This window comes from Synchiropus splendidus, chromosome 4, assembly GCF_027744825.2.
Source record: "Synchiropus splendidus isolate RoL2022-P1 chromosome 4, RoL_Sspl_1.0, whole genome shotgun sequence".
NCBI lineage: Eukaryota > Metazoa > Chordata > Actinopteri > Syngnathiformes > Callionymidae > Synchiropus > Synchiropus splendidus.
Window position 1 is genome coordinate 5,514,289 of NC_071337.1, and position 26,419 is coordinate 5,540,707.

The window sequence follows — 26,419 nt, forward strand, 5'->3', positions numbered from 1 at the left end:
CACCCTGTAGTGAGCTTATCGTTCAAGTCTCAGGTGAAATTGTAGTCGGTCATTCAAGTTTTTGTAATAAGAAGACACACAAAGCTAAAATGAAGTGAGCTAGTTAGCTTAGCATAGCTGCTAAAAATTCAGCTATAGTTCCTCAAGATCTATATTGATATCTTGCAACTTTCCGCGAAGTATTTTCGCTAAATAGATGAGACTCATGTGTGCCAGTCTGTTATTTACTGTCAGTTTTTTGTGTCCCCCATCAATGTTTTTGATCTAGTTTTCTGTCTGCTTTTGTGTACCTGCCGTGTGTGTGTTCAATTTTGGGGTCGGCGGCTTTAGTGAGCTTTCGGTGTGTAATTAAAATGTGTGGTTGTCTGTCTTAGTGTGTGTGTTCATGTATGTCTTTTTTGACAATATCCAAATGTTCTTGACAATAACACAATTTAGAGGTGTGTATTTGCACTTAGTGTTTGTCATTTTGTGGTCAGTTGTGTATTATGTATTGTATTGTGTGTTTAATGTGTTATACATTGTATGTGTTTATTTCCATCTTATTTTAGCGTGTATCTATTCTCCCTGTGTTTTCGCTTGCCTTGACTTCAATGTGCCTGAGTCGTGTGTGACAAATGGACTTTTGCGGCTTGTTTATTGTCCGTACGCGTGCGAGCGTGTTTGTGTGTGTTGGGGTAGTGATGGAGAAGAGGGGGTCGGACGTGGAGGAAGGAGGGGAAGAGGTGCAGAGAAGAGGGGGTGGGTGTGTGCGTGTGTCTCCAGGCTGCTGGAGACGGACCGAGCTCCCCAAATCACTGCGCGCACACACTCACTCGCGGAGGCGCACGAGGCGGTGGACGGCGGCAAACCTCCAGCAGCACCAGGACCAGCGGGAAAGCAGCGGAGCTTCTCCCGCTTCCTCCTGCGCTCGCAGCGGACGCGGAAGTCGGAGGACAGGTGCACTTATTGATATGGATTTATTCATGTATTTATCGATCCGTTTGGCTTTAATTAGTGACCCGCGGTGAGGGAGCGAGGACCGGGGCTGGAGGAGGAAGAGGAGCGGAGCCTTCTTCACACTTTTCACCCTTGACTTCTTCTTTATTTACTGTTTTCCGCCATCTTCTCGTGCGTGGAGTCTCCGTCGGAGCCAGCCTGCTGTAAACCAAATATCTAGCCCAACCAAAAACACAGAGGAGGATCCACCAGGGGATCGCGAGCGCGCGTGTGTGTGTGAGATTTGGGACTCAACAGAAGGTGTTTGTTTCCGAAGTGAACCAAAGCCGCGAACATTTGTTTTTACGCACCGAAGCCGGGACTGAAGGAGTATCCGACCTGACATGCTTCGTCCACTGCCACCTGTGTTGTACAGCCAGGAGATGATCCACTTGTGAGTCAACCAAAGTCCAAACAGAACCAAAAATCTTTTTTTTTTGTTTCCGCGCCAACCTTGTCTTGTCAGGAGCGAACTTGGAAACCTGTAAAAAACCAAAGACACACGGAGGGATACAAGAGAAGAGAGAGAGCGACCCAGAAGAAAAGAAACCGAGTGAAAACAACGACGGCCCTCAGGTCGACAGAGGACCATGTTTGTCCCCCTGCCGGTCCCCTTCGTCTTTCAGAGAACTGCGTCCGACTTCAGCGCCTGGAGACTCAAGTCCTCGCTGGCTCCGCGGTCCAGCCCCGGTGAGTCTTGCGGTCCCGCAGAACCACCCCAAAACAAGTGGCCCCCTGCTCTTCCTAAGCACTAACCCCATCCTCAGCACTCAAATGAATATAAACTTTGTGTTAATTGTTTTATTTATTTACGCGCGAAATTTTACGTCGCGTATTTTATTTAGCGCAAAGTAACGGAAAGTCAAGTCGTATGGCGAGTATAAATGCGTTTATTGTTAGTCAGACCGATGATTTGAAACCGTACAATTCAGCAACTTGTAAAGTAAATACAGCCTTCAATTCGATTGAATCGAAAATAATTCTGATTTTCAAAAATGATCCGCATGAACTGAAATATTTCCCACCACTACGCCGTTTGTCTAAACAAATAATGAGGCATGAAGCCAATTTGGGTGAGGTCATGTGATCAGACATTACCGACGTTTTAAGAAATTCAACTTTTTGTTTATTCTGTCAACTCGATCACAAACAGATGCTTTCATATATTCATATTTCATTTTTTTTAAGGTCAACATCACATCGTTTAATTGTGCGTCAGACGAAGCATTTAGCATTCGATATACTTCTCAAACGCGTAAAAATACCCTGCGTCTCTGAGGACACAAAAAGCGGTGTAATTGCTTACCGCTGCATAAATCTGGAATGTAAAGCGGCTCTGTGCAGCCGCGGCTCATTACCATCCATCACGCTCTTTGAGAGGCGCCACTCTCTCTCTCCTGCTCCTCCTCTCTGCGCCTCATCTTTTTACTTTTCATTCATGGAAATGTCCCAGCCTCCGCGCGGTGTCTTGTTTCAGCCGTCCTGGTCAAGTATTGATCAGCAGTTATCGATCCTGCTTTGTGAGACTAAGTTCAGCTCGCGGTGAAACTTTCAAAACACCGGGAGGGATGAGAGAATTTGGGAACTTTGGTGGGTACCACATGCTCACCTTGAAGGCTGAATGATCTATTACATTTGTGTTTCACACACTTTAATTCGGTCTACAAAATAAGGCATAAAAAAAAAACTTTTAACAAATTCTTCCATTATTTACTTCACTGTTAAATAGAGAGAAAATTGAAACTCCCCTTGGAGCTGACGGCACATTCTTCATCATGCTTCTCTTTAAAAAGCTGCCCCTGATCCAACATTTTCTGACCTCCTCACGACATTCCACTACTTTTCTTCTAATGATTTCTGTTTTAGCCAAGTGACTCCTTCAAACAAGAGTCAAGTAAAACAGTTTTTATCATGAGACATAGTTGGGACCGTTGCAGTTGAATAATATGTCGAAGTCGCATCAGGTTGTTTTGACAAATGAAGGTTTAGAAAGGTGACGCTGAGGATGGCAATCCATGTAGTGTGTGGTCTTCTCACTCGTTTCAAGGTTTTTCCAAACACCTTTTAATATTCACTTTTGTGAGCCTGAGATGTTATCAGACTCTCCAGGTCTGCCCTGCACCTGCACTTGCTATGACTCTCCGCAAGCCTCTGTAGGAGACGTCAACCTGAACCATCTGATGTTTTCCACTGAGATCCAACTCTTCCGGTCTCAGGCAAGCGATGGAACAGTCGGAAAAAGCTCCAGAATTCTTTTTCAGCTTCAGTAAAGCTGAGCCGGCCATTGTCACATTAAATCGCCATTTTCCAAACACTGAATCACTCTGACACGGTCTGTCTATCGAAGAGTCACACAAAGGGTTTTTGAGAATACACCCAAAAAGGCCGCTCAATTGCAAACAACAAAATTGAGTTAAGCTTTTTTCACTTTCAACTGTTGCAGTGCCTTATGGGCCGTGCTTTTAATGAATTGATGTTGCAGACCATAGCGGTATCTGTTCCGTTTTAATCTAGAGCTTGGCTCAAGCTTCCTGGCGAGCAAGTTATTCAGATGTGTGTTCAGAGATGTACTTCAGAGGTCCGTGTGGGTATCAGACCGCCCGGCTGAAGGTGGCGGTTTTCCATCCCCTCAGCGTCCGTCAGCGCTTCAGATGGTTGCAGTTTGTTCTTGATGTCGACTCACGTGTGATCAGGAGCGAGCGCGCTTGTTACCGAGATGTTGGCGCTGGTTGTAGCCGTCGCTCCCCTGCCTCCATCTGCGCAGCCATCCAGGCGGAAATTTCAAATGGCTGATGGGGGTAAGTGTGCATGCCGACCGTGCGGCGCGCAGAGGTGATGCAGGCTATCACCTTAAGTGGGTGTCAGGCCGAGAGCCACGGCAGAGGGTTTAATGAGGGCCGTCGCTAAAGGCCGTGACAGGCGACATGGAAGTGGCAGCGCGTTCTGGAAGGTGTCGTGGCAGTGGACCAGTCAGTCTGTCTGCTGGCCCTGCATCACATGAAGCTAATGGACTTGGTGAGATGAGGATAAACGAATAATAGACAGAGGAATAGCACCTCACATTGAGGCATTCTAGACACTTCCTACTGAAATTATTGCTACCTCCTCAACCCCTCCTGGCTCCTGTCGCTGAGATAGTTTAGATAGCTTTGTCATTCACCGGAGACTTGGAGTGGAGTTAGTGGAGAAAGGTGAGCGGAAAGTGTCTTTGGTGTACATACCTCCGGAGAGAGCATCCTGACAAATGGTGGTTCTACTTTGAGCCTCTCTTGGATGACCAAGCTTCTCAGCCGGCCTCAAGGAGACACTTTGAGAAGCTCCATAATGTTTTTCCTTGTTTGAGAATTTAGAAAAATATTAAGTAATGTAGTAGGGAAGAGCAATGAGGAGCAAGGCTGAGACAAAACTGAATGCAGAACAGAGAACCACAATCTATTAGTCACATTGACACACTCATATTTTTATTAATTCAAAAGAAACACTGTCATTCCCTGAAAATAAATCAAGATCTGAAATGCTTTCATGGGAACAAACTTAGTTTGTTCTGAATCTTGGTCTCACCTCCGTCATTGGTCTTGGTCTTTCCTTGCTCTGGACTCAACACAGTCTTGACTACAACCCGAATTTTATGTCTGGAAAACTGCTGCGTCAGACAAGAACAATGAGGCATTAAACTTGCAGCATTTACATTGCAGTACTAAAAAAAGCTAAAAAAAAGTCCCCGATATTCATTGCCGTATGATTTGCTCCCGACATTCCACAACAAAGTCTCTGCGTTGACAGCCTGTTTACATCTTCGTAAGATAACCTCCCTCCTCAGTGGCGCATACATAACCAGCGCTAAATAATTCTCATGTTCCTGTTAGCACAATCGGAACAAAGCCAAACGTCATAAATTATGAACGATCAGATCTTAAAACGGCTCTTTGCCAATTCACAACCGTAATATCCGCGGCTGGTGTGGTAAAGAAGTAAATCTGTTTAAAAATGGATGAGTGAATGTTGAAATGGAGCCAACTCATCTTCTGGGTGTCCTCTGTGCGGGTGTAAGTGCCACTACGGCTGACTCTTTTTATTTAAACATGTTGGTGTGATAAGCAGCTAATGCTCATGAGAGGAATAAAGTTGCTCCGCGGAGCAAAGGCCAGCACTCGCTTCTGGTCTCCGCCGTCTGTTTTTTCCTCTCCCTCCTCCTTTCTTCATCTTTCATCTTAATCTCCAGAGAGAAAGAAACTCAGAAACCGTGTTCCTCATTCTCTCTCTCTCATTTCTGTGAAGTATTCACTCGACACCAAAGCCCTTTCAGTCAAATGCAAACGCTCCATCCACTTCTGTCTCGTCCCTCGTGGACTGAAGGGATCTTGAATTGGATTTTCCTGGTGCTTTTTGCTGTGCCCCTTAAGCCAGTTTAGCTAAGTCTGTTACCCACAAATTCTCGCTCTCTGATCCGAGACTTTGACTTAGGTGTGCAGGTTTGGGCCGCGTGGTCACCTGTGATGGCTCTAAATCGCCGACATAAGCGGTCTGCGGGGATCCAAATGGCTGCTTATGGGTTTTGTCAGCTCGACATTTCAACACGTCCACGACCTCCACTGACCTCGCTCCTCCCTGCCTCGAACATATCACCCAGGTCGACTTATGTTGTGGTCCTCAGCGTGGAATTCACACTGCAAAAGGATGCACTTAATGTTAAGTGCTAGATTAAAGGATGTATGTCTTTACAGGAAACAGGTGATACAATACCCCACTCCCAAAATACTGAGGGCGTTTGTTCTGGGCTTTGTGGTTTTGGGCTGTGATCCTATTGCAACCCCTCAGTATCACCAGTTTTTGTGGTTCTGCTCATGGACCATCTTCTCCCTCTCATTAATATCTGGGTTCAATTTTGACTGACAACACCATATCGTATGAAACAATATTGTTATGACTAGAGTTTGGAGTCCAGCCTCAAGTCACATGCTTGCCTGAAGTTGCCGCACCTCTATAGACATACTGAAATGTGAATTCACTTTGAATAAAATGGAAGACTACTACCGCTACAACCCGTCCAGGTGCACTATGATGTTTGCTGATGATATAGTGCTCTCTAGTGGCATAAAGATGAGAGCTGGAAAGCTCAGTAGAACCAAGACGGAATTTGTGTGTCTGTGTAGATGAAGGGATGAGGGAGTAGATCAACAGATGAGTTCAAGTTCGGTCTTACAGAGAGTGATGGGCAGTGATTAAAAGAGGTGAAGAAGAGAGTGCAGGCTGGGTGGAATAGGAGGAGATGACTGTCAATGGTAATCTGTGACAGAAGAGTAGCAGCTAAAGTGGAATTGAAAACTTTGAGCGTCTGGTGTGTATCTTTTACAGTAGAAGCAAGAGGAATGAGGCAGGGGAGATGTGGATGCACCAGGCAAAAGAAGAAGAGGATGACAACCACTGAGGGTCCTGAAGGTGATCAAGGAGAACATGAAGCAGACTTGGTGTGACTAGGGAGGATGCACAAGACAGGCCAAGGCGGTGAAGACAACACCTGATGGGAAATGTCCAAAGGAAGGGAATGTTGTTTTATCGCCTCGTGCCCTCGAAGGTGAAGGTTGAAGGTTCTGCGTCGAACATCACTCTCATACTAAGCTCCTCAGGCTGCAGCAGAGACTGTCGCTCAGGACTAGGTGCTAACATGTCTTGTTAACAATGACTACTGGGCATATTCCGGAGAAAGTTAACAGTTAAAGATAAAAGTTTGTCAACTGACTTCCTATAGAGTTGACCTTCTTGATTTCAGAGAACAGCAGTGTCCACTAGTGCCACAAAGTTTTCAAACAAATCAGATGTCGTCCAGTGAGAACAAGAAAGAAAAACCAAATCTGAATGAGCAGCTTGATACGCACGCTTCCTATCATCTCTCCCACATTCTGTGAGAACATAGATTTTCCCTTGATATGTGGACCTGTGTCTTTCATGCTCAGATCCTTTGCCACTGAGACCTGAAAGAAAGAGGGAAAGCTTTTGTACATTTCAAAGTGAAATAACCAAACAGGGCGTGGGTGGAGAGGGACCTGGATCTGCCGCTGCTTTTTCCTCACAACAAAGGAAATCTAAATGCTCTTTTTATTTTATGTACACTGCTGTAAAATCCTCCCGGGCCGATGTGGCCCAAATAAAACTGAAAGCTGTCAAGTTCACGCAGAGAGGGCACCTGTCTAGACGGAGTGGGCAGGCTGGTCTGTGCTACTGGAGGCAGATATACACTGCGCTGTGTTCACAGTCGAAAGAAACGTGCTCTACACAGAGTCCGACAACTGTATGTAGTCGCCCCTGTAGAATTGTATTAAATTGTTGTAGTAGCAATTGAAGAGCAAAATACCTTTTCTCCGACTCGTATTGATTATTATTATCATTGTAAATAGAGCGTTATGACCACCAGCCTCTCTAACTGTCCCACAATGTTGTCAAGGCCCAAATCTGAGTCCATCCGTCTGGTTTAAATGTGACGATTAGTTTCTCAAGGACTCCATCTTGTTCGACACCCCAGGCATTGCGTGACTGTCAGGTTCTGTTGGTGACCAGAAGTGTGTAGTGTTTGACAGAGTTCGTACCAGTGTTAGGCTGATGAGGCTTCACGATGCTTCATGGAGCAGTGTCTTCTTTTTAGTAGACCCTGTGAAGCTTTGACCTTGAGCAACTACTTAGATGAATTGTCACATAATTTAAGAGCGCCACCTACAGAGCCATGACAACGAGGACACTGTATCATGAAGCTTCATCTGCATATTTTGTTCATATTTTTGCCGTCCCTCGGACTCTGAATGAATTTGTTCAAAGCTTCAGCTCTTGTTATTTCAGACTGACTCTCTAATGTAATGAGGGCCGATGAACTTGTTTAAAATGTTTTTTAAGACCTGACGTGTGGGGATTGCGAAGAAGTGCCTCCGAAGACAATAGTGTATGCAAATGCTGTTTGCTTGTTTGTTTGTTTTTTTATTCAGCCTGAAAAACGTATCTTCCAAGATCAAAGCTGAAACTTTCTGCCCACACACAAAAGTGCTGCACACACTGCTGTGTACTGCTCGATAACAGCCGACCCCCTACAATCAGGTTCTTCACCTCCCGGTGCCCAGCAGGGGGGGTCATGTTTGTCTTGACCACACTAAACTCAGAGCTGCATCCACTTTAATTGGCTATTGTGTTGCAGAAAAGTTTAAAGCAACCGCTTGGACGGAATTAAACTAGGTCCAGGAACCTCCCAGAAACATCTGGCTCGGACGGTTTATGCAAACTAGGGGGCTATTTCGGTCAGGTTCGTAGCGCAGTAGTGACCTGCACGCAGGTAGGCGACTCCATCATTTTTGCATTGGGGTCAGTTGTGGATCCGTCAGCTGTGTGCGGTTTGTCTGGGAAACCACAGGCGGCTCCTCGCTGCCCATTGTGTGAGCAGTTTTAACCTTCCCGGTATCGATTCGAGCGCATTGACTACTCTCCCGTCCTCTTAACTGTCGACGGCAAGTGTGCGTTGTGACAGTGTTCATGAGCATTGTGACCCAGGCAGATCGTGGAAGCACAGGAATGCGTCATGGTGTGTAATAGTCAGAGTGTGTGTGCTGATGTGATGGGGGGGGGGTATGGATCAGATTTTAAAAGGGGCAGTGATGTTGGTGAGTCCCGTTGCTAACGTGATTGCGAATGACAAAGCGTCCAGGCGGGTTTGTTAGCTCCATAATGGGGAATCAATAGACACAACACAGATGTCAATACAACATGCTTTATTGCGTTAAGCTGCCTCACCCCAACCCTGGGCGCTGTGCAGACACACACACACACACACATTCCAGCTGCAGATGCTTCTCCTCTGTAATTACACACACTCATTAACTGAACCTGTTGACCTCACACCTACTTCTACAGCTGAACAGTGTTTTTGCCGCGCTTTCCTTTCACACAATTGTGGATTCTACGTAGAAGATTTGTGTCCAGTTCTTAAGTCAGTACACTATAGATAAGCCAATATTTCGGCATCTAAAATCCATCCATCAATTTTCTTACCTGAGGTCAGGTCGCTGGGCTACTTTCACTTTCCTCAGAAATCTTCTCCAGCTCTACTGGGCGAATACTGAGGCATTCACTAGTCACACTGACACCTCCGTCTCAAGGTTTCTTCTCAAAATACTCAATGCTGAGTAGGGTCTCCGACTGCAGGAACGTTCAGAGAATGACTGCTCTCAGAATGAGGAACGGCTGATGATATTTGGAAGCCCTCATTGTTACTACCCTAGCGATGTACCTTTTATGACCTTGACTCGTATAAAGGTTTGCACCGTGAGTCAAGCCCATGATCACCTGAGGTACTGCATATATCAGGTCGCATGAAATCCTGCACGGTTAGGCTTCTCCACAGCATGTCTGGTGTTTTGGTCACTCTGGCGCCAGGAGGATAAATATTTGATTCAGTTGAATGTGTCAACATCCAACACAGAAGGCCGACTTCCATGCCATGTATTCAGAGCATAGCTCAACTGAGCTCAAACTCTAACAACGGAGCAGTGAGAGTTGGTAAACAGTGCTGCACGGGTGTGGACACATTTTGGCAACGCAAGTATGGCAGAGTACCATTGTTTGCAACGCTATGTGAGACGACGTAATGAGTAAAAAGTGAACCGAACTTAAGTCCATGGTTTGAACACCAGTTCCATCTACTGATGGAACCAACTCACAGACCTTTTGTTTTTCATGATTATGATATTACATGTCTATGTAGATGGCGGTACATGCGTTTTTCTTTATGAGGTGGACTGTAACATGGCCGTTTTTCATTTTTTTACATAAAAAATGAGGCCATGCTACATGGATTTAAGATCCGAAATTCAATGCACTCTTGAGAGAATCAAACCAACAACCCGTGACACATGCACAAACCATCATCATTCTCAATTTCACCTTTTGTCTTTTTTTTTTCCCCGGTCGATAATGGAAGTCATTTCACAGCGCCGGCGCCTCCTGCTGAGCAGCATCCAAATAAAAGTCCTCCTTTAACCAAATATGGTCACCTGAACTCTGTTTCCCCTCGCTAATGTCCTCATGGCCATCCGACCAGTTCAAACTCTCATTGTTACCGTGGAAACACCCATAGGCCATTAGACACACATATAGACAGAAGGGAATGGTGGTAAACACGTCCTCCTCCACACACATACTCCCACTGTTGGACGGTCATCTCAGTCTTGCGCTCCTGATGCTCACAAAGACCATTAGTGGCCAAATTGGCTGTGCTCTGGCTACATTTGACCGCCCCGTGTGTCTCGCTCTCTTTGGATATGTAATCACCAATCGTGCCATCATTTGCCGGTACATTTCCGGTGTGGCCCGTAAACACTGCTGTGTTTACCATGCACTTATTTCTGGTGAGCTTGTGGAGAGACGGTCGTTACCCTGATGGCCCCGACCGGTGCTTAGGGTCCTGTTTATATATATATATATATCACCAAAAAGGCTCCCTGCTTGGCCATAAATGGTGCAGGCAGGAGGGGACTTGTTTGGTTTAACATCTGTATTCAGCCGCAATCAAATCTCTTCAAGGTGTGTTGCATCTTTCTCGGGCAGGGGTTTGTCTGTTTGGGAAATGATGTGCCTTTAGCAGGCACTTTTGCGCCTGACAGGAAAATGGTGGGCTATCACGTTAGCAGCCGCGTCAATGATAGCGATTCCAGGCGGAGGGTGTCAAACTCAGTTACAGACATTAAAAAATACAGGGTGACGTTTTTAACATTACTGAACCATTATTGAGACCATTTGCCCTTTGGAGATCTTCAACTTTGCGTGGTACTTTTTTTCTGACTTTTTTTAGGGTCTCTGTCTTGTTGGGGATCGTTGTTCACTAGACAAAAAAGTGGTGGCCAATGGGGCGATTCTAGAAACAGGGTATCCTCACTGGCTGGTTGCGTATGGGGCCGCATAGCCAAGAACCAGATAGGATGCTCATGCTGAGCCCAGTCCATTGCACACAGGTCACATTTTGCCCATTATTGGTTGTGTGGACCAGCTTTGTCTACATAGGTTGAGTGTGTGTTTGGTAGCTCTTTTGAACACAGTGTGCATCCTTCAACCTTTGTTGCTTTCTGGTGGCCTCGAACTCCTCCTACCGAGATTAAAAAGACACCTCCGCTCCTAACTTTGCGTTGTTCCCTTGTCTGTTCACTTCTCCACAACGTGTTGATGGGCAGTGTCGTAATGTAATCGGACGTCTTCGCCAACACAGTTCGTGCCACCAGGCGCTTGTTTGTTGAGCTGCTTTTGCATGTCTGCAAGTACGCGTCGGCGCTCGGAAGCAACAATGGCTCTCTTCCCGCCTCTGATACATTTAGCTAATAAAGTGGGAGCACAAAAGTGGGGTTAGTTAGATTGGATTCCCCCTCTTTTGTGTCCTTCGCTGACTCGTCTGGCCCCTCAGCTGGTGGTCAGCGCTGGTTTGGGGAGATTCGGACGCCCCAATTTAATTTAGCGGACAGAAGTTATGGTAATGAACGCGAAGGGGAGAAAGGGGCGCGTGTGGAAAGATGGATGGAGGGGGATGGGTGGGGGGGTCCACGTTTACCTCTGGAACACTACACCCCCCCCCATCTCTCTCTTATTGAGGGGCCAGTGGTGAAGGGTTTTTAGTGGAAAACATAATATCATGCAGGATGTGGGGGCGAAATGGGGTGGGGGGTTTGTATGCACAGGGACAGAAGTAAAGTGACAACAATAGAAGATGGAGAGCTGAGGGGGGGAAATGGGGGTGGACATGCGCTGGGTCCGGCCCTTTTTAATAAATCTGAGTGCTCTGGTTAGTGCTTCAATCTTCTGTACTCAACTAACCTCCTACCTCCATTACGCACACTCAGATACATGTGTGCACTCGGTGACTCATTTTCACCCCGGAACAAGCTGAAGGGGCTTGAACGCGTTTTCGTAGAAACCACAGCTGTTGCTCGATTCAACTCAAACAGGAAACTGTAGCTAATGATACATGTTGATATTTTTCCATGGACGAAGGTGTGTGTACAGTCACTGCTATTGTTGGGTCGGCAATGACGCATTTAAAAGCTCCGTGGTGCCACTTTTATGGACCGTGAGCTGGCTATTCTAAAACTTTCAGCTAAGCTCACACATTTTTTTTTTGTCTTGGAAAGGTAGAACATCTGTGCTAACATGTTGGCCAGCTACTGTCTTCAAACTGCAGTGGTTTTCTTCAGGTATCGCTGTCAGAGTGTCAGTTCAAAACACCCCCAAGTGCCGCCGTCGAATCTAATAGCTGAAAATATTCACCTGTCTCACTCCTCAAAAGCTGTAAAAGGTGTTGTTTTCCAGACACATGTACTTATAAAAAAGAAATACATGTTCAGAGTAAAGGGAAAAGTTATACCTCTTTCTCCTGGTTTGCCTTTTTATGGTTGGAGTTGATCTCAGAAAGTTTTACTCTTTGTGTGGCAGGTTCTTAAATGAACTGCTTATGAATCGGAGGTTCTGCTTAGTAACATATATTAACAAAAAACACACCCAGTTGTCGATGGAAATAAATCATTTCAATGCAATAAAATTGAATTTCGCATTCAGGTTCAGCTCATGAAAGATTCAGGCTGACTCACCACTTGTGCCGCATAACTGTAGTTGAAACTGCATTCGTCATAAATGGTTAGAAGAAAACAACCATTGTCTTGTGAATCTTGTGAATCACTTTAGTCTCCTTTCGCCCGCCCCTCTACGCGGCTTGTGCAGCATCATATTCCCTCCATCCTTGTTGCTAAGACGTCATGTGCGACGCCAAACGCTCACATTTGCCCACAAATATGGCCGCCAAGTTTCACGATTCGGACGTGAAAGATTCTGAATCCATTCATAAACGTCCAAATTCCCATCATTGAAATGTAGAATAGAGGGAAGTAAAACAGAAACTCACTAGTGAAGCGTCACCCGAACACTATCAGGGCCCATCCAAACGTCTGTCAGGCTCCGCCCTTGTGAGGAGCTTCGTAACAAAACCTTGAGCGCTCACTACACGCCGTCAGCCTGGAAACTACTCACGGAACATCATCATAAAAAAGATCCACTTATTCTATCATAAGTCTTTATTGAGTACAGACATTTTTTATTTGTTTTGTGTGTGTTCTTTGCACTTGAAATACTCATTGCTGTTTGCAAATAAATCACTATTTCATTTCAAGCTAATTTATAAAGCTCCCTATTTGGTGCCATGTGGTTCCAGAGGCATAAATGATCGCGACTTTCTCTGCAACAATCAACTAAAATAAGTCCAAGAAATCTTAGATGGACTGATGTGTATGTTTGTGTATGTTTGTAACAGACAGAATGTCTGTAAATATACCTCATGCTAGTCCAATAGCATCCAATCCAATATGATTGAAGTTATTTTGATCTTTCAACTTAGTCATTTGTGAGTCACCTGAGCCAAGAGGTCAAGTTCATGCACTGAAACAAAGCTTTAAAAAAGGTTTCGTGAGTCAACATATATCTTTTCCACAAGCTAGACTTGGTCTGCACCGGGACGAAACATTTGTAATTTTCGTTCTGCCCAGCATCCGTTCTGGTTTCCCTCCTCGCCATGCTTCCGCCCGTGTCCAAAACTATAATGCGCTTCCTCAACGTGAGCACAAAAGCGCCCACAGAATGGTCACTAAGCTGTCGTTATTTTTGCAGCATTTTCATTCCAACATGCTTGGCAGTGATGCTCACCCTGGACCCCGCTGTACCCCCAGACGGGGAGTCCAGACACACTCCCCGGCAGATTTAACACACAATCGTCCTCACACCCTGCAGCTCCAATCTCTCCCACGTACAGTACACACAGACGTTTACTACATCAGATAAAAGAACAGTTTTTTTTCTTCTTCCGCCTTATCACTCCCCTCCTCCTCCTCCTCCTCTCTTTTTTATCCTCTTTTATTATCCACTGCTTTTTTCCCTGCTCAGCCGAGAAATGAAATTAATCTGTTGTACTACACCCTCCTTCCTCCTCTTCCTCGTCTCCTCTCCCCTCCTGCATCTCAATCTCATTCTCCGGCGGCTCTGCAGGAGGATTGGGCTCGTCACTTTAACCTCTTCATATTGGATATGAATCTGTTAGCCCAGCTAACCCTCACAGCTGCACTCCTCTCTTCAATGGACAGACCCCGTAACACACACACGTCAGTCACAAAGGCACCGTCACACTTATGTACTCGCACACGCTGGTGAATAAAAGCTTGACAACAGACACTTCCCCGTTTCTCAAACACTTCACGACCACTTCAGAAAGTCTTTCACCATATTTTACTGCACAAATAAAGCACTGAGATCACATTGGAGTAGACGCTTGACACAGAGGGTCCGAAGCTAGTGGAGATAACTCCGGGAAGTCATGTGATTGAAACCAGATTTGAAGTGTTCGTGTCTCACCTGAGCTCACCTGTCGCTGGCTAACTCAACTGGTGTTTTGGAAGCATGGAAATGGTTGAACGTAGCCTGTTTCATTGTGATGCTACAAGGTTTTGCCTAGGAAAAGGTCGCCACCATGAGGTTGTACACCAATGTATTTCTGGGCTGTTGCTTTGAATATGGCACACCTGCCATCAGCTTCTGCAGTTTCGCAAGATTTATTTTATGAGTTACTTTCGGTGAAGAGCTTGTGCTGTTGATGGGAGAGTCTAACCATGAGTCCAGTTGGTTCTCAGTTCTGCTCTCTCTGGTGATGTTTCATGGTCCACTCTTTCACAATAAGACGTTCCACACTGGCACGACTCTGCGCCGGTGCCAGGGAAAACGTGTCACTGTGTTTCATACCACATGCATAATGGTCTCGTCTGCCTCCTCTTCCAAACATTGTTGTGCGCTTGAGTCTTCTTCTTTCGACTTCTCCCTTCAGTGGTGGCCACAGCGGATCATCCTCCTCCATCTCCCCCTGTCCTCTGCTTCCTCTTCTCTCAAACCTACAGACCTCATGTCCTCCTTCACCACCTCCATCAATCTCCTCTGTGGCCTTCCTCTCCACCTTCTGCCTGGCAGTTCCAACCTCAACATCTTCATCTACCAATGTACAGGCTCTCTCTCTCTCTCCTCTGTACATGTCCAAACCATCTCCATCCAGCCTCTCTGACTTGGTCTCCTATCTATTAAGACTATTAGTGCAACTTGGTTACTTTTGCATGACTAGCACTTTATAGCACCTCCCACTTTGTGAGAGTGCAAATAGTTCGATAGTAAACAACAAGGTTCTAAGAATCCTGAAGGAACCCAGTTTCGGAACCTTGTCGGTGTGAAAGGCCTTTTGATTTTGATCAGTTTTTTTCACCTGGTAGTCATCAGACCTCTTTCTTCTGACCCTAACCCAGCAGGAGGCTCATACCTATTTGCCTAGTCACATCCATGGTGACTTCTCTTTTAGGCCTGGCGGTGTAGTTTCAGCCCTGAAACAAGTCCAGATTTATCGTTGATATCGGGTTTGTTTGGGTGATTCGTAACTAAAACCTGTCAGGCATGCTGACCATGTTAACATCAACCTTCAATCTCACAACAACATCTCAAAGTTTCTCATTCAGAGCTTGTAAACATTGATGGCATATGAATGGGTGCTTCTTGGCTACAGAAGTTGTTCCTCAAACTACGTGAGAGGGGGACCAACAACGATTCATCCTGATGGATGAAGAAAAGGTACTGTGTTCTAACATTCTAGCGGTTGACCTTAAACCCACACTTTGAATACCAGTTCTGACTTCACTTCACTCATAATGTTTTTGATGACAGTGTCTGTAAAGGGGTCCTAAAGCAAGACAACCATGACAAAGATGGATCCCCACTCTTGTCCTCCACTGTTGCTTCAAGAGCGTTTGTGACTGTAAACTCTGGATCATGACATTGTTCAAGGAAAGTAAGAGCTATTAGATCTGTTGCTTGTGTCACCAAGACCTGGATCAGTTTGGTTTTAATGGTTCCAAAATGTCCAGCAGGTGTCCACCCACTTATTAATACAGTTTATATCCCTGACCACGCTTCCTCTCTCTCTGCTTTGTTTCTGGATTTCCACCGCTGGCCCAGGTTGAACCTTGCTGCCTATTAGTGTGGACATGGAATGAACCAGCTTCATATTTCTTATTAAAGGCAGGGGAGGGGCGCAGGAACACAGAGCGCCAGCAAGGTCCTTCTTAATGGTTCCCCCAAGGGGCTTTCGGTGTTCATGTGAGCCACATCCAGAGGTAGGAGCAAACTGGGACAGGTGAAGATCTTCCTCTTCTTCCTCACTGACGAGTGGTATGAATATGGTAAATCCCCTGTCCGCTTGGCGGCACGATTCTCTCCCTTAAAATGGCCCCGTGTTTTGGTCCCTGGGGGGTTTGAGCTGAGGAGATTCTGCATTTAGGCTCGGCACTAACTCCCTCTCTATTCTCTCGGGGTTTGAAAGAGCTCCAAGCCCCCCAATCCTCCCATCTATCTCCTCGACACAGCACCGGCGATAGCGCACAACATAGCCGAGCGGCTTAAACATGCTGGATGAAGCCGTGCAGATATGTGGGCGCATGACTTTGACACACACACTCGCGCATACACACACACACACGCGTGCAGAATCTCTGTCAGTGGCTGGCTGACTGAGTGTGGTACATTTAGCTAGTGCTAGCCCGCGGCATTGAGGGATCACCGATGACCATTGTCATTCTCTAACACACACTCTCACACACACACACACACAGGCCGGGCTTGTTTTCGGCCGCCAGCTCCACAGCGTCGGTCTTGTCGGGGTCAAGGAACACGGCTTGATGGCGGCTCACTCTGTCAGTCATCCACCTCTCCAGAAGCCCCAAACATTCCGTTTATTTGCACCATGTTGGCCCATGAAGAAGAGTTCAGCACACAAAACGGTGCTGTGACAGCTCATGTTCGGTCCAGCCATGTAGGCCTTGAGGCAAGGTGCTTGGCACGGTGGAAGTCGCTTTGGATGACACTCTACAAGACTGTCACATGGTCCTGTGGAGGAGTAAACGTTGGTCCACTGGTTTATCGCTTTAATTTGGACCTCGATAGAAGGTACTGACCACTGCCGACATCAGCCAGTCGAGGTGTTTTATAGTGCAGGAGGTGCTAAAAGCTTAAAAACATCTTTAGTTGCCATTAACTATGCCTCAATAAGTAAATATTTGGGAAAGAGCTTCACACTTTATGTGAACATGTTGCACCGTAGTCCTGTTGTAGAACGGTAGCACTGGTCTGTGGCAATGAAAACGTGAAAAGTATGGTCTTATTCTTCACCTTGTGTTCAGTGGAACCTCCAAGTGCAGCTGCTTGTCTGCTCATGCATATGTGTGTTTGTGTGTCCAGCCCTGCGCGCTCACCCACACCCCCTTCCATCCTCCTTTCACGGGGTCCAGACCCTCGTGTCATCCTCACCCCCACCTCCTCATCTCTTTGTCTGCTCGTCAGTTAGGGAGCAGGCCGTGCGGGAAACCGCGCCGCCGAGGGGGTTGACCTTTAACCCCCAGCTCATAACCTCCCCCCCCTCTCTCCGTTGACCCGTCCATTCATATGCAAGTGACCCGTCAGCGGCCCATTCTTCTCTTTCATCTGTCCACGCCTGGCCCGGCTGTCGTGTCAGTCTCAAGTTCAAGTCCTGGGACTGGACCCTTGGTCCGGGGCTGGACCAGGGGAGGGGAGGTGGGATGTGTTTGGATGCACTTTTTTTTCTTTTTTTTTTTACTGAAGGGTCAGTGTATTAGCAAAGGGTCAGTGTCTTCCGCTGGGGTCAGCATCGGCGTCCGTCTGCTGTTACAGAGATATAATCCGATATTTAGACGATAATCCTGTTAAAGAACGAAAGGGAAGGTTTGAATTTCAGTTTTTATTTGGCCTCCTGTGAAACATGGTCAAGACAGGTGTATACTGTAGCTGAGGTAGAGTAGATTAGCTCATAACTAAGCTTAAAATTTCTTTGATATATAGCCAATATTCCTGTCTAAACTTGAACCATATTGAAAGACACAGTTAGGTGACATGAAACTGCTAAGCTTTAGCAACTGAAACATGAATGTTTGCACCTCAGCTGCCTCAGGAAGGAAGCATTGTTTTACCCTTTTTTAAATGTATTAAATCTATGTTGTGTTGGTGTGTCGACAAAAGTGACAGTTTGTGTCTCCTCCTTTGTGAGTCCTCCTGTCGGGGGGTTGGTGTCGGGGCCTCGGGGTCAGGGTAAGGGGGCGTGGCCGGGGTCAGCTGGCCAGACGGACAAGCAGACGGTGGACTTGACATTGAGTGGATGAGTGGATTAACAGGATCGGGCGACGGCCTGAGTTTAAGTGTATTGGCAGTGAGGGAGGCATGAAAGTGATGGATTTGGCAGCTCGGGATTGTGTTTGCGCAGGTCGGAGCGTTAAAGTGACTTATGTCCAATTTTCATTCTGATATCTGAAACGGCTGCCGAATTAAGGATGCAAGGTGGCGAGAGGACATGTGACACAGCTTTAAATATCGGGCTCATATATCATCACTTTCAGGGAACACGTGTGAATGTGGAAGCAGTTGTGGCTCTTTTTCCCGGAGCTTTGAAAGATTGTTGACTAATACCAGCGCGGTGATAAAAGTTGCTTGTTCATAGCCGAATCGCCGCATGGTTTACGAGCTTGAATGAAAAACTCCAGGTTCAACCTTCAGAGTACAACTCGGGCTACATGACGCTTTATTCTACGTGCAGCTGTTAGCTGTTCTTTGTATTTATTCTAAACGATATTAGCAGATTTCCCCCAATTCTGTTCACACTTTTAATGCAGATGCAGTAAGATTTCTTCAAGTGAAACTTATTTTAACCGCCACATTCTTTTTGATGCAATGTTCAAATGTATTTCAGCTCTTTGCACAAATGACAGAACAGAATTAAAGGTCTTGTTTTCACCATCAATCCCCTAAATTAAACTCTTCCCCGAAAAGGCTACTCAAAAATATTGAGCTATTCGCAGGTGTTTAAAGATGCTACATTTAAACAGCAGCTCTGCGATGTTTCTTCCCCAAATCTGAGTTTCTTTTATGCTAGCAACATTAGCTTGAGTTGCACTTTACATTCACATGCTTGACTTCTGTGATAAAGGTTGAACTATTTGGTAGTTTGTGTGTTGTGGCTGCTCAAAGACTCACACTTATCCCCAGATTGTGGGAGAGTTAAACCTATTGGCGCCAGAATTTTTCAATGAAATATTCCACTTTTGATAATAGGACTCTTTGGAAAGGTTGTAGCTTGAAAACAGTAAAAGATAAAGGCATACAGTCAATGAGAAATGACCTGGAAATGTGAGTCAATTCACTCTTCTGATTTGTATGTGTCATAACACCAGCAGGTGGCGCTAATAGTGAACTACTTACTTTTACAGATTTTTATCTGATACTCTGGAGGTACTCTTCCTCATCTCTCAAGCAACAATGAAGATGAAAATCTTTAAGTTAAATTTAGAACCGAACAAATGAAACCAGTGAGTAAAGCTTTTCTGCTTCTGGTGTTTTGGTAAATTGCTAGCATTTCAGCTACTTGACTCTGCAGCCCATCTGTAGTGTCTTCACGCAGACTGTGAAGCTTGCTCCCTCCTTAACAAGCTTCCATCACGTCCAAGCTAAAACGTGACAGCAACGTTGTTCGCCGACCTGCAAATGATTTCAAAACTCGACAGAGACGCTGCCGTCCACGTTGTGGGCGGGTGTTTCTGACCTGCGCCAGTTAACAAACAACTCTTAGCGTCTTTAGGCCAGTGGTACAGACAAATTATCGGCCACTGCGCTGGACGTTCACTGTGAAAACGTGTTTGCGCTCCACACACATTAGCCCTAGAAAACAAGCAACTTTAACAGTTTCATTTTCGTGCACAAAGACTCGTCGGCGCAGTCGACAGAAAAAGCCAAGGATGCAGTAAGTGGGAAACCAATTTTTTTTCAAGCATCTGACATTTAACCCCGCGCTTGTGTTTATGACATTCCTGCCGATAATGGGCTCCGGTTTGTTTTGAAAGCATCGCGGCCGACGCTTGATTGAGCCGAACTGAAGGTTATCCAGCAAATGGAGGACGACTTCTGGCCTCTCGCCGCCAAATGTGGACGGCCGCTAATGGTCGTACTTAGACGTCCGCCGCTCGTGCATCTGCCGCCATTTGGTCCACTTCTTTTCATATATATATATTTATTTAAAGACACGATGTGACATAAGGGTGAGTCACAGCAGAGAGAGGTGTGAGGTCATTACATGATGCTAAATAAAAGTCAGAGTCAAAGCAACAAGGCCACTCTTTGGACACCAAGATGACACATTCTTGCTTTTTCCTGGATAAAAGTTCACTCTGTGAATCGTGTGTTCATACTGACACATATGTCTTTTGGCTTGATTTTTATTTTTTTATTTAGACCAGATTTGGGAACATATGGAATGAGAAATAAACTACTTATTTGCACATTTATCTGCAGCCTTTTACCCTGTAGTCAAATATTATAAAGTACTGAAAAGTGTCCTGTTATGTCTGAGGACATACGACCCAGGATTGGCCTCCAAACGTTCGCTCTAAACAACGCCATAAATAGTGACTATAGACCACAAATAAGCAGGTGATTCATAGTTATTAAGGTATTTTATTTTATCCTTAATAAACAGATATATTCCGTCTTATTCTGATCAGAAAGCCCAATTCCTTTCTCCATTTCAAAACATTTTTATTTGACATTCATTTCAATTTTTGGAGAAGTTAAAAATGTTCATAATGGCTTATTTATTACTGGAAAATCTTCCTTAAGGTTCAGTACTAAATACATTTGAGTAAATCAAAATGTACACAATAAGAAACTTAACTTAAACTTAAAAATTGCCGTTTTTAGAAAATATTTTTCACTTTTTTCACAAATACAAAATGAGTTTATTGAGAGGTGTATTATCTAAATATTAAATAAAATCCTTATTTTTCAAAAGTATTGAAAAAATATTCATTTATTTATTTACAGTTTGTTTGAATATCTGGAACAATTTTACTAACTAAAATAATAATTTCCCCTCTGACTCGTGTCACTTCATGAAGGACTCAAACATTTTTGGGAGGATTTTGTGCATCGACGCCCAGTGGAGTAGTTTTCTTTTGAATAAAGAGTTCACTCGTCGACAAAACTGTCTTGTCCGTTGTTTATGGAGATGTAAACAACAGAGGATTCCTCAATAATTCACGCGTGCTTGACTTTCACTCCCTGTTGCTCTGGCATTCTTTGTGATGTGGGATTGATATGCGGCCGACGGCTCCTGCCGCGTGTCGGTGTGTGAGTCTTCTCACATCCACTAACAAGCTGGTCAGGTGAAGCCAGGTGGTGTCCGAGACCCTGCGTTTCACTTCCTTTCAGTCCCATATGTGAGGAAATCCGCCTTTACATTATGACCACCTGGCTCACCTGCCCTCCCTTCCACGGAAGGTTTGGGTTTGTTGGCGCTGCGGTGGGGCGGATTCGATACATTAATGTCAGTCTGGGTTAGAGGCCTGATACTGGTGTTTGATTTCCAGGTTCTGGGGGGAGTCCCAGGGCGGACCTGGATTAGATGACGGTTAGAGCCCTGTCAATCAGGTTTCCCCAAAAGCCAGACATTTTTAAGGTGTAAGTTGAAGATTTTTCTGATGGTTCTAATCCAGCTGCAGTTCAGCCAAACCTACCTTTACGCTCCTCACTTTTTCCCTGGAGGAAAAATAGGTGAAAGAGGGGAGCGGACAAACGGGTGGACAGAAAGAGCGATGGCAGAGATAAGGGGAAGGCAGTCAAATGGTCAGTGAATGAAGAAAGTGAGAGAGGAAGGATGGAGGCCGAGAGACACGGGGTGGTGGGGGGGGGGGTGAAGGGAGAGGAGGTAACGATGAGTAGGGAGAGAGAGACGGGAGGTGGGAGGGCGACAGACAGACGGACAGACAGTCGGGCATTAAAATTCATGGCCTTTTTTATTTTCTGTGCTGAAAATCAATACTGTCTACTATGGATGAGGTGAGATGTGGACAACAGTAGCTGGCCAGAGCGAGGGGCGGGTGGAGGGGGGTGTCGTCAATATTACCAGTGACACTGCAGGCCAAGGTAGAGGAGCCACAGGGGGATGGGCAGTGTGTGTGTGTAGGTGGGGGTGGGGGGGGGGGCGGGGTAAGGTTCATTAAGTCTGACCAGCAGAGGTTTTGGTGAAGACAGTGGCAGCAGGCTTTTGTCCGAGTGGCCACACACACACAGTCACAAATAAACTTGCACTTAGTCTCACACACACGCGCGGCAGATACCTGGCTTTGCTATCACACACCAATTTAAAAACACAACAAAGGTTGTCCGTAACACACACTCTCATGCACATCGCTCACTGAACATCACGTGTGTGTACACAAACACACACACACACACGGTCACATGACGTCTGCCTCTCACCGGCCCGCTGACAAAAAAAACACACTAATACGAATGCATACACTCACTTGTACCGCTGTCTTTACGGGGACCTCTCATTGCCGTAACCCTTTCCCCAGCCTCTCACCCTCCACCCCTAAAACAAATTATAATGGCCTAGTTTATTTCAGGTTTTAATCCTCAATTGGAGGCCGAACCAAAAATGTCCTATCAAGTAGATGTGTTTCCAAGAACTGGTCCCTACAAGTGTAGGTAAGCCAGGTAGAGAGACACACACACACACACAGTCAGTCGGTCACTCATGCACACTGGCTGAGGTCTGGTCATTACTCACAGCTGCAGCAGCTCCATCTCAGGACGATGAAGTGTTTGACTAATGTCTGGCAGATGCTGCGGCACGACATGCCAACTATTGTCGCGGGGCCAAAAGGGGTCAGCGCTCTTCCTAATTCGGGAAATGCAGATTCTCCGGCAAAGGAAAAGCCATAAATCCTCCCCGCTCGGAGGGATCGCTCGCAGCGCTGCGACCGTTATTACATTAGCTCCAATTTACACTGCCATTGTATGTGAGGACGAGCCGGTGACCGAGGTGGAGGACTCGGATTTAATCAAGTCGCAGAAACACTTGACGGGGCCAATTCATTTGGGCTATCGGATAATTCACAGGGGTCAAGTTCAATGTTTTTCCTTTATTTGGGGGCAAAAATTGGAGGGGCAGCGCTCGACGCCGAGCAAAGTACCTCTTGATTCATGACCCATGTTAAGTCAAGAGTAGTTTGGTTTGTTTGGTTTGTCATAGTTAGATATTCTCCTCCCATCAATGAACTTTTGCTGAGACTGGGCCTGAATATGCAGTCACTTTTCTGTCTCCTAACTCTGCTCTGCTCATTTGTTTATGGTAAAACAATGACAATAAAACCAAAACAATGACTTTGGATGTTTTGTTACAGCTCCTGTTTCATTCATCATTCCTGGTTTTTATTATCCGCGTGTCATGACTGGAAGGTTTATTTGCTGTGGTGCTCTTTTGAAAAGTGCATTTCTCATTTCTGCGTCACTCTGACTGTTGAGATGTTCCCAAGCCAGAGTGGATTTATGGTCTCTGCTCCAGGGTCTCCTCCCAACTGCTCAGAAACCTTCAGCCAAACTTGCTGCCCTCTGAAAAGCGCTCTTGTTAGTCCATAGTGCACTGCAACGCTCGCAAGAGTCTGGTGCTGATGAGGTTGAAAGGGTTCAGGACAGGGACTTTGGGAGTCAATCACGGTCCAGTGTGGAAGATGGTCGGGGAAGAGTGAGATGTGAACGTTCTCAAAAGTAAATCAGGGATCTGTCCTTGTAAAAGTTTTGCTATGGAAAAACATGGTGCTGACTCAAGTTTTTGTCCGGACATGTTGAATGTCCTCATGTCATATTTGAGAAACAGGCTTTTTTCAATCGTGGGTCGATGTATAGATGAAGTTCTCTTCCGACACCTGTGGCTAAAAAGGCTCAAGAAACCTCTTTCGCCGGCCGCTCTGCTCCTCTGAACACTCTGGCAGCCAGTCGGCTGCTGAAGCTTCTCGACTTGGATTCAAGTCCTTCTTAGATTACGGCGCGGCGATCACACGGCCGTGATGACATCTTTAGGTTGTTCATCTGGAAACTTGAACGCATAGACTTGTCCCTGGGCTGCAGCATCTCCACCTCCTGCAGACGGCGGTCCAGCGGTTACTATGGGGATGCTGTGGTGGAGAGGGAGCGCGAGGCAGAGCGAGGCAGGTCCAGATTTTGAGGTGTAAAGCATCATAAATAATGGAGGCTGCTCCTCACATTGAAATGCAAAGGCTTCAGCACAGGCCTGCAAAGAGGTAATGCTGGCTTTTTGAAATTTATTTTTCATAACCCCACCTGCCCCCCCACCCCCTCGCTGTAGTTCTCCCGTCCCCCACCTCCAGACCAGGTATAGAAAAACATACTTTAACATACGTTTGCATTTCAAATTTCATCTGGCAGTCACTGTTATTGAATTCATCAATTGCACGTCAGGAGACGCATCAGATCCGCGGGGGCCTCATCAGGATGTATCAAAATATTCCATCTTCTTCCTCAGCAGGACGAAAATACGATGCAGTGGGTCACATGACTCAGTGGCATCGATGTGGAGGTATTAAAGTGCTGCTTTATTTAAGAAGTTGATGAACTTTGTTTGCGCTGGGGCGGACACTTTCACTGCTGGTTAGTCGAGTCAGAGATGGTGGTGGAATGTTTCTGTGTCTTCATGTTAATATTAATATATGAGTGTGTGTGTGTGCACGCTCACCACCGCTAACATGCTAACGTCAGCCCAAGAAACAGACGCCAGGCGTCCAGTCCGAATGTGGATGAGGTGGCTAGCTATGTATGACTGGCCGAGTGACCTGCCGCGCTTGTGGCTCTCTCTCTGAGTGAGACTGTGTTTGTTGTAACATAACTAAGCGGCTCAGAGGAATTACTCCCGCAGTAGAAAGAAAGAAAGAACCTAGCAGCGTTGTCACATCGCTTCTTCCCAGGGTGAGAAGTGGCTCAACACTTCATGCTTCACATGGTTAGCGCTCATATCTGTTACCTCTGCCAACTGCGCTCTACATATGTGCTACGTTTGTTGGTTTGTAAACAGAATAGCTCCAAAACGATCTGATGTATTAAACTATGTATTAAAATTTAAGGGTTGGTTGGAATTGGGCTGGGTCACATGACCAGCTCCCGTAATCACTAGCAAAGAGAGCAGCGCTAACTCTGGTTAAATACCTCTCCGGGACACTGGCAGAAAACCAGTTCCCGGTCAGGGACTCGAACTGCTGACCTCGCCATTACAGCATCAGATTGTCAGGGTGGTGTGAAACGTGTTTGAAACGGAAGCAGCATAAAAACGAGTGCGGGAGCGCTAGCCGAACTAGCTAAAGACGGGAGACTGCTGCGCAAGCTCACTTCCATTTCGCGGAGGTATGCCCTCTCCTGTGTCTTTCTAGTTCAGGGGTGGGCGATTAAGTTGCGGCTCCTCAGGAGCCACATTATTTACTGAGACTGTTGTGAGGGGCCGTCAGGCCAAAAGAAAGAAGGGATGATGAGAGGAGCCTATACGTGATGTGGAATGACCTATTAATAAGAAGTTGAAAGTAAAGATAGCAACAGCTGTATTGATCCCATAGCATGAAGAAAAGCAATAGTTATTTCAGTTATACATGTAATATTCAGAATCATAAAAGCCATGGCCAAAAACATTTTGAGAGACAAAATTAAAAACTTTATATAAAAAGCTTTAGGAAGTTATGTTTAGAGTGATGGGTAGTAAAGAAGGATATTTTTATTTTGTTTTAAAGATGTCAGGAACAGTTCCACATGAGTAGTTCTTATTTAACTTTGACCTGTTGGTGACCGAGGGCCCACATGTGGCCCTGCAACTTCCCAGGTCTCTTCTAGTTTCTAATGTAATCTTGACTGTGTGTGTCCTCACGTGCTGAAGTGGCCACAGCTGCTGCGGGGTCGATCCCTGGGACATGGTCTCGGCTCACTACTTCTGACCAGCGGCGGCGCCTCACCACAGACTGAGTAGTTTTGAGTTCCCTCGTGCACTGAGCACCTCCCAGTCCCTGGCACTGGTCACTAATATGGGCGGACTCCTCTGTTCTGCCCTTCTTTGTGTGAGCAACAGACACTTGACTCTCTCTACTGGTGGTCTTGAATGTTGACTCTGGTCCACACCTGTCAAACACTGGCTCGTGGCATCAATGTCCTTCAGGGGTCGTCAGCTGAGTGGTCCTACTTCTCTGTGTCTCTGTGACGCACTGTGTGTGTGTTTTGTAGCGTGGATTCTGATGGAGCAGCCTGTGGCCCTCACTGGGGGCCAGTTTGTTTACGTCGCATCAATCATTGAAGGACATTGAGTGAGTATGGGAGTGTGTATGAAGACTACCATGTTGCTGTGAGATCAGTTAGTCTCAGTCAAGTTTAAATGTAGCATTATCATCGTGTTCATGGAGCTTTCTGTCCTTGTTTCTTTGCTTGTGTGATGAATGAGCAGCAGAGTAGTGTCACTCCT

At 45.9% G+C, this 26,419-nt stretch overlaps 1 protein-coding gene across 6 annotated transcripts in view; it reads left to right on the forward strand.

Moving 5' to 3' along the window:
* LOC128758002 (POU domain, class 2, transcription factor 2) overlaps positions 1 to 26,419 on the forward strand; it is an 83,612-nt gene that overhangs the window by 22,061 nt on the left and 35,132 nt on the right. Inside the window, exons 1-2 of one of the 6 annotated variants that reach the window (XM_053863718.1) lie at positions 991 to 1,372; positions 1,445 to 1,668. The exons of 4 other annotated variants lie outside the window; for them this stretch is intronic. In XM_053863718.1, the coding sequence (XP_053719693.1) occupies positions 1,569 to 1,668 (100 nt within the window). In that variant the 5' untranslated portion in view covers positions 991 to 1,372; positions 1,445 to 1,568. Of the gene's footprint in view, positions 1 to 990; positions 1,669 to 26,419 lie in introns of those variants that run through there. One more of the 6 variants, XR_008414427.1, reaches the window with a different exon arrangement.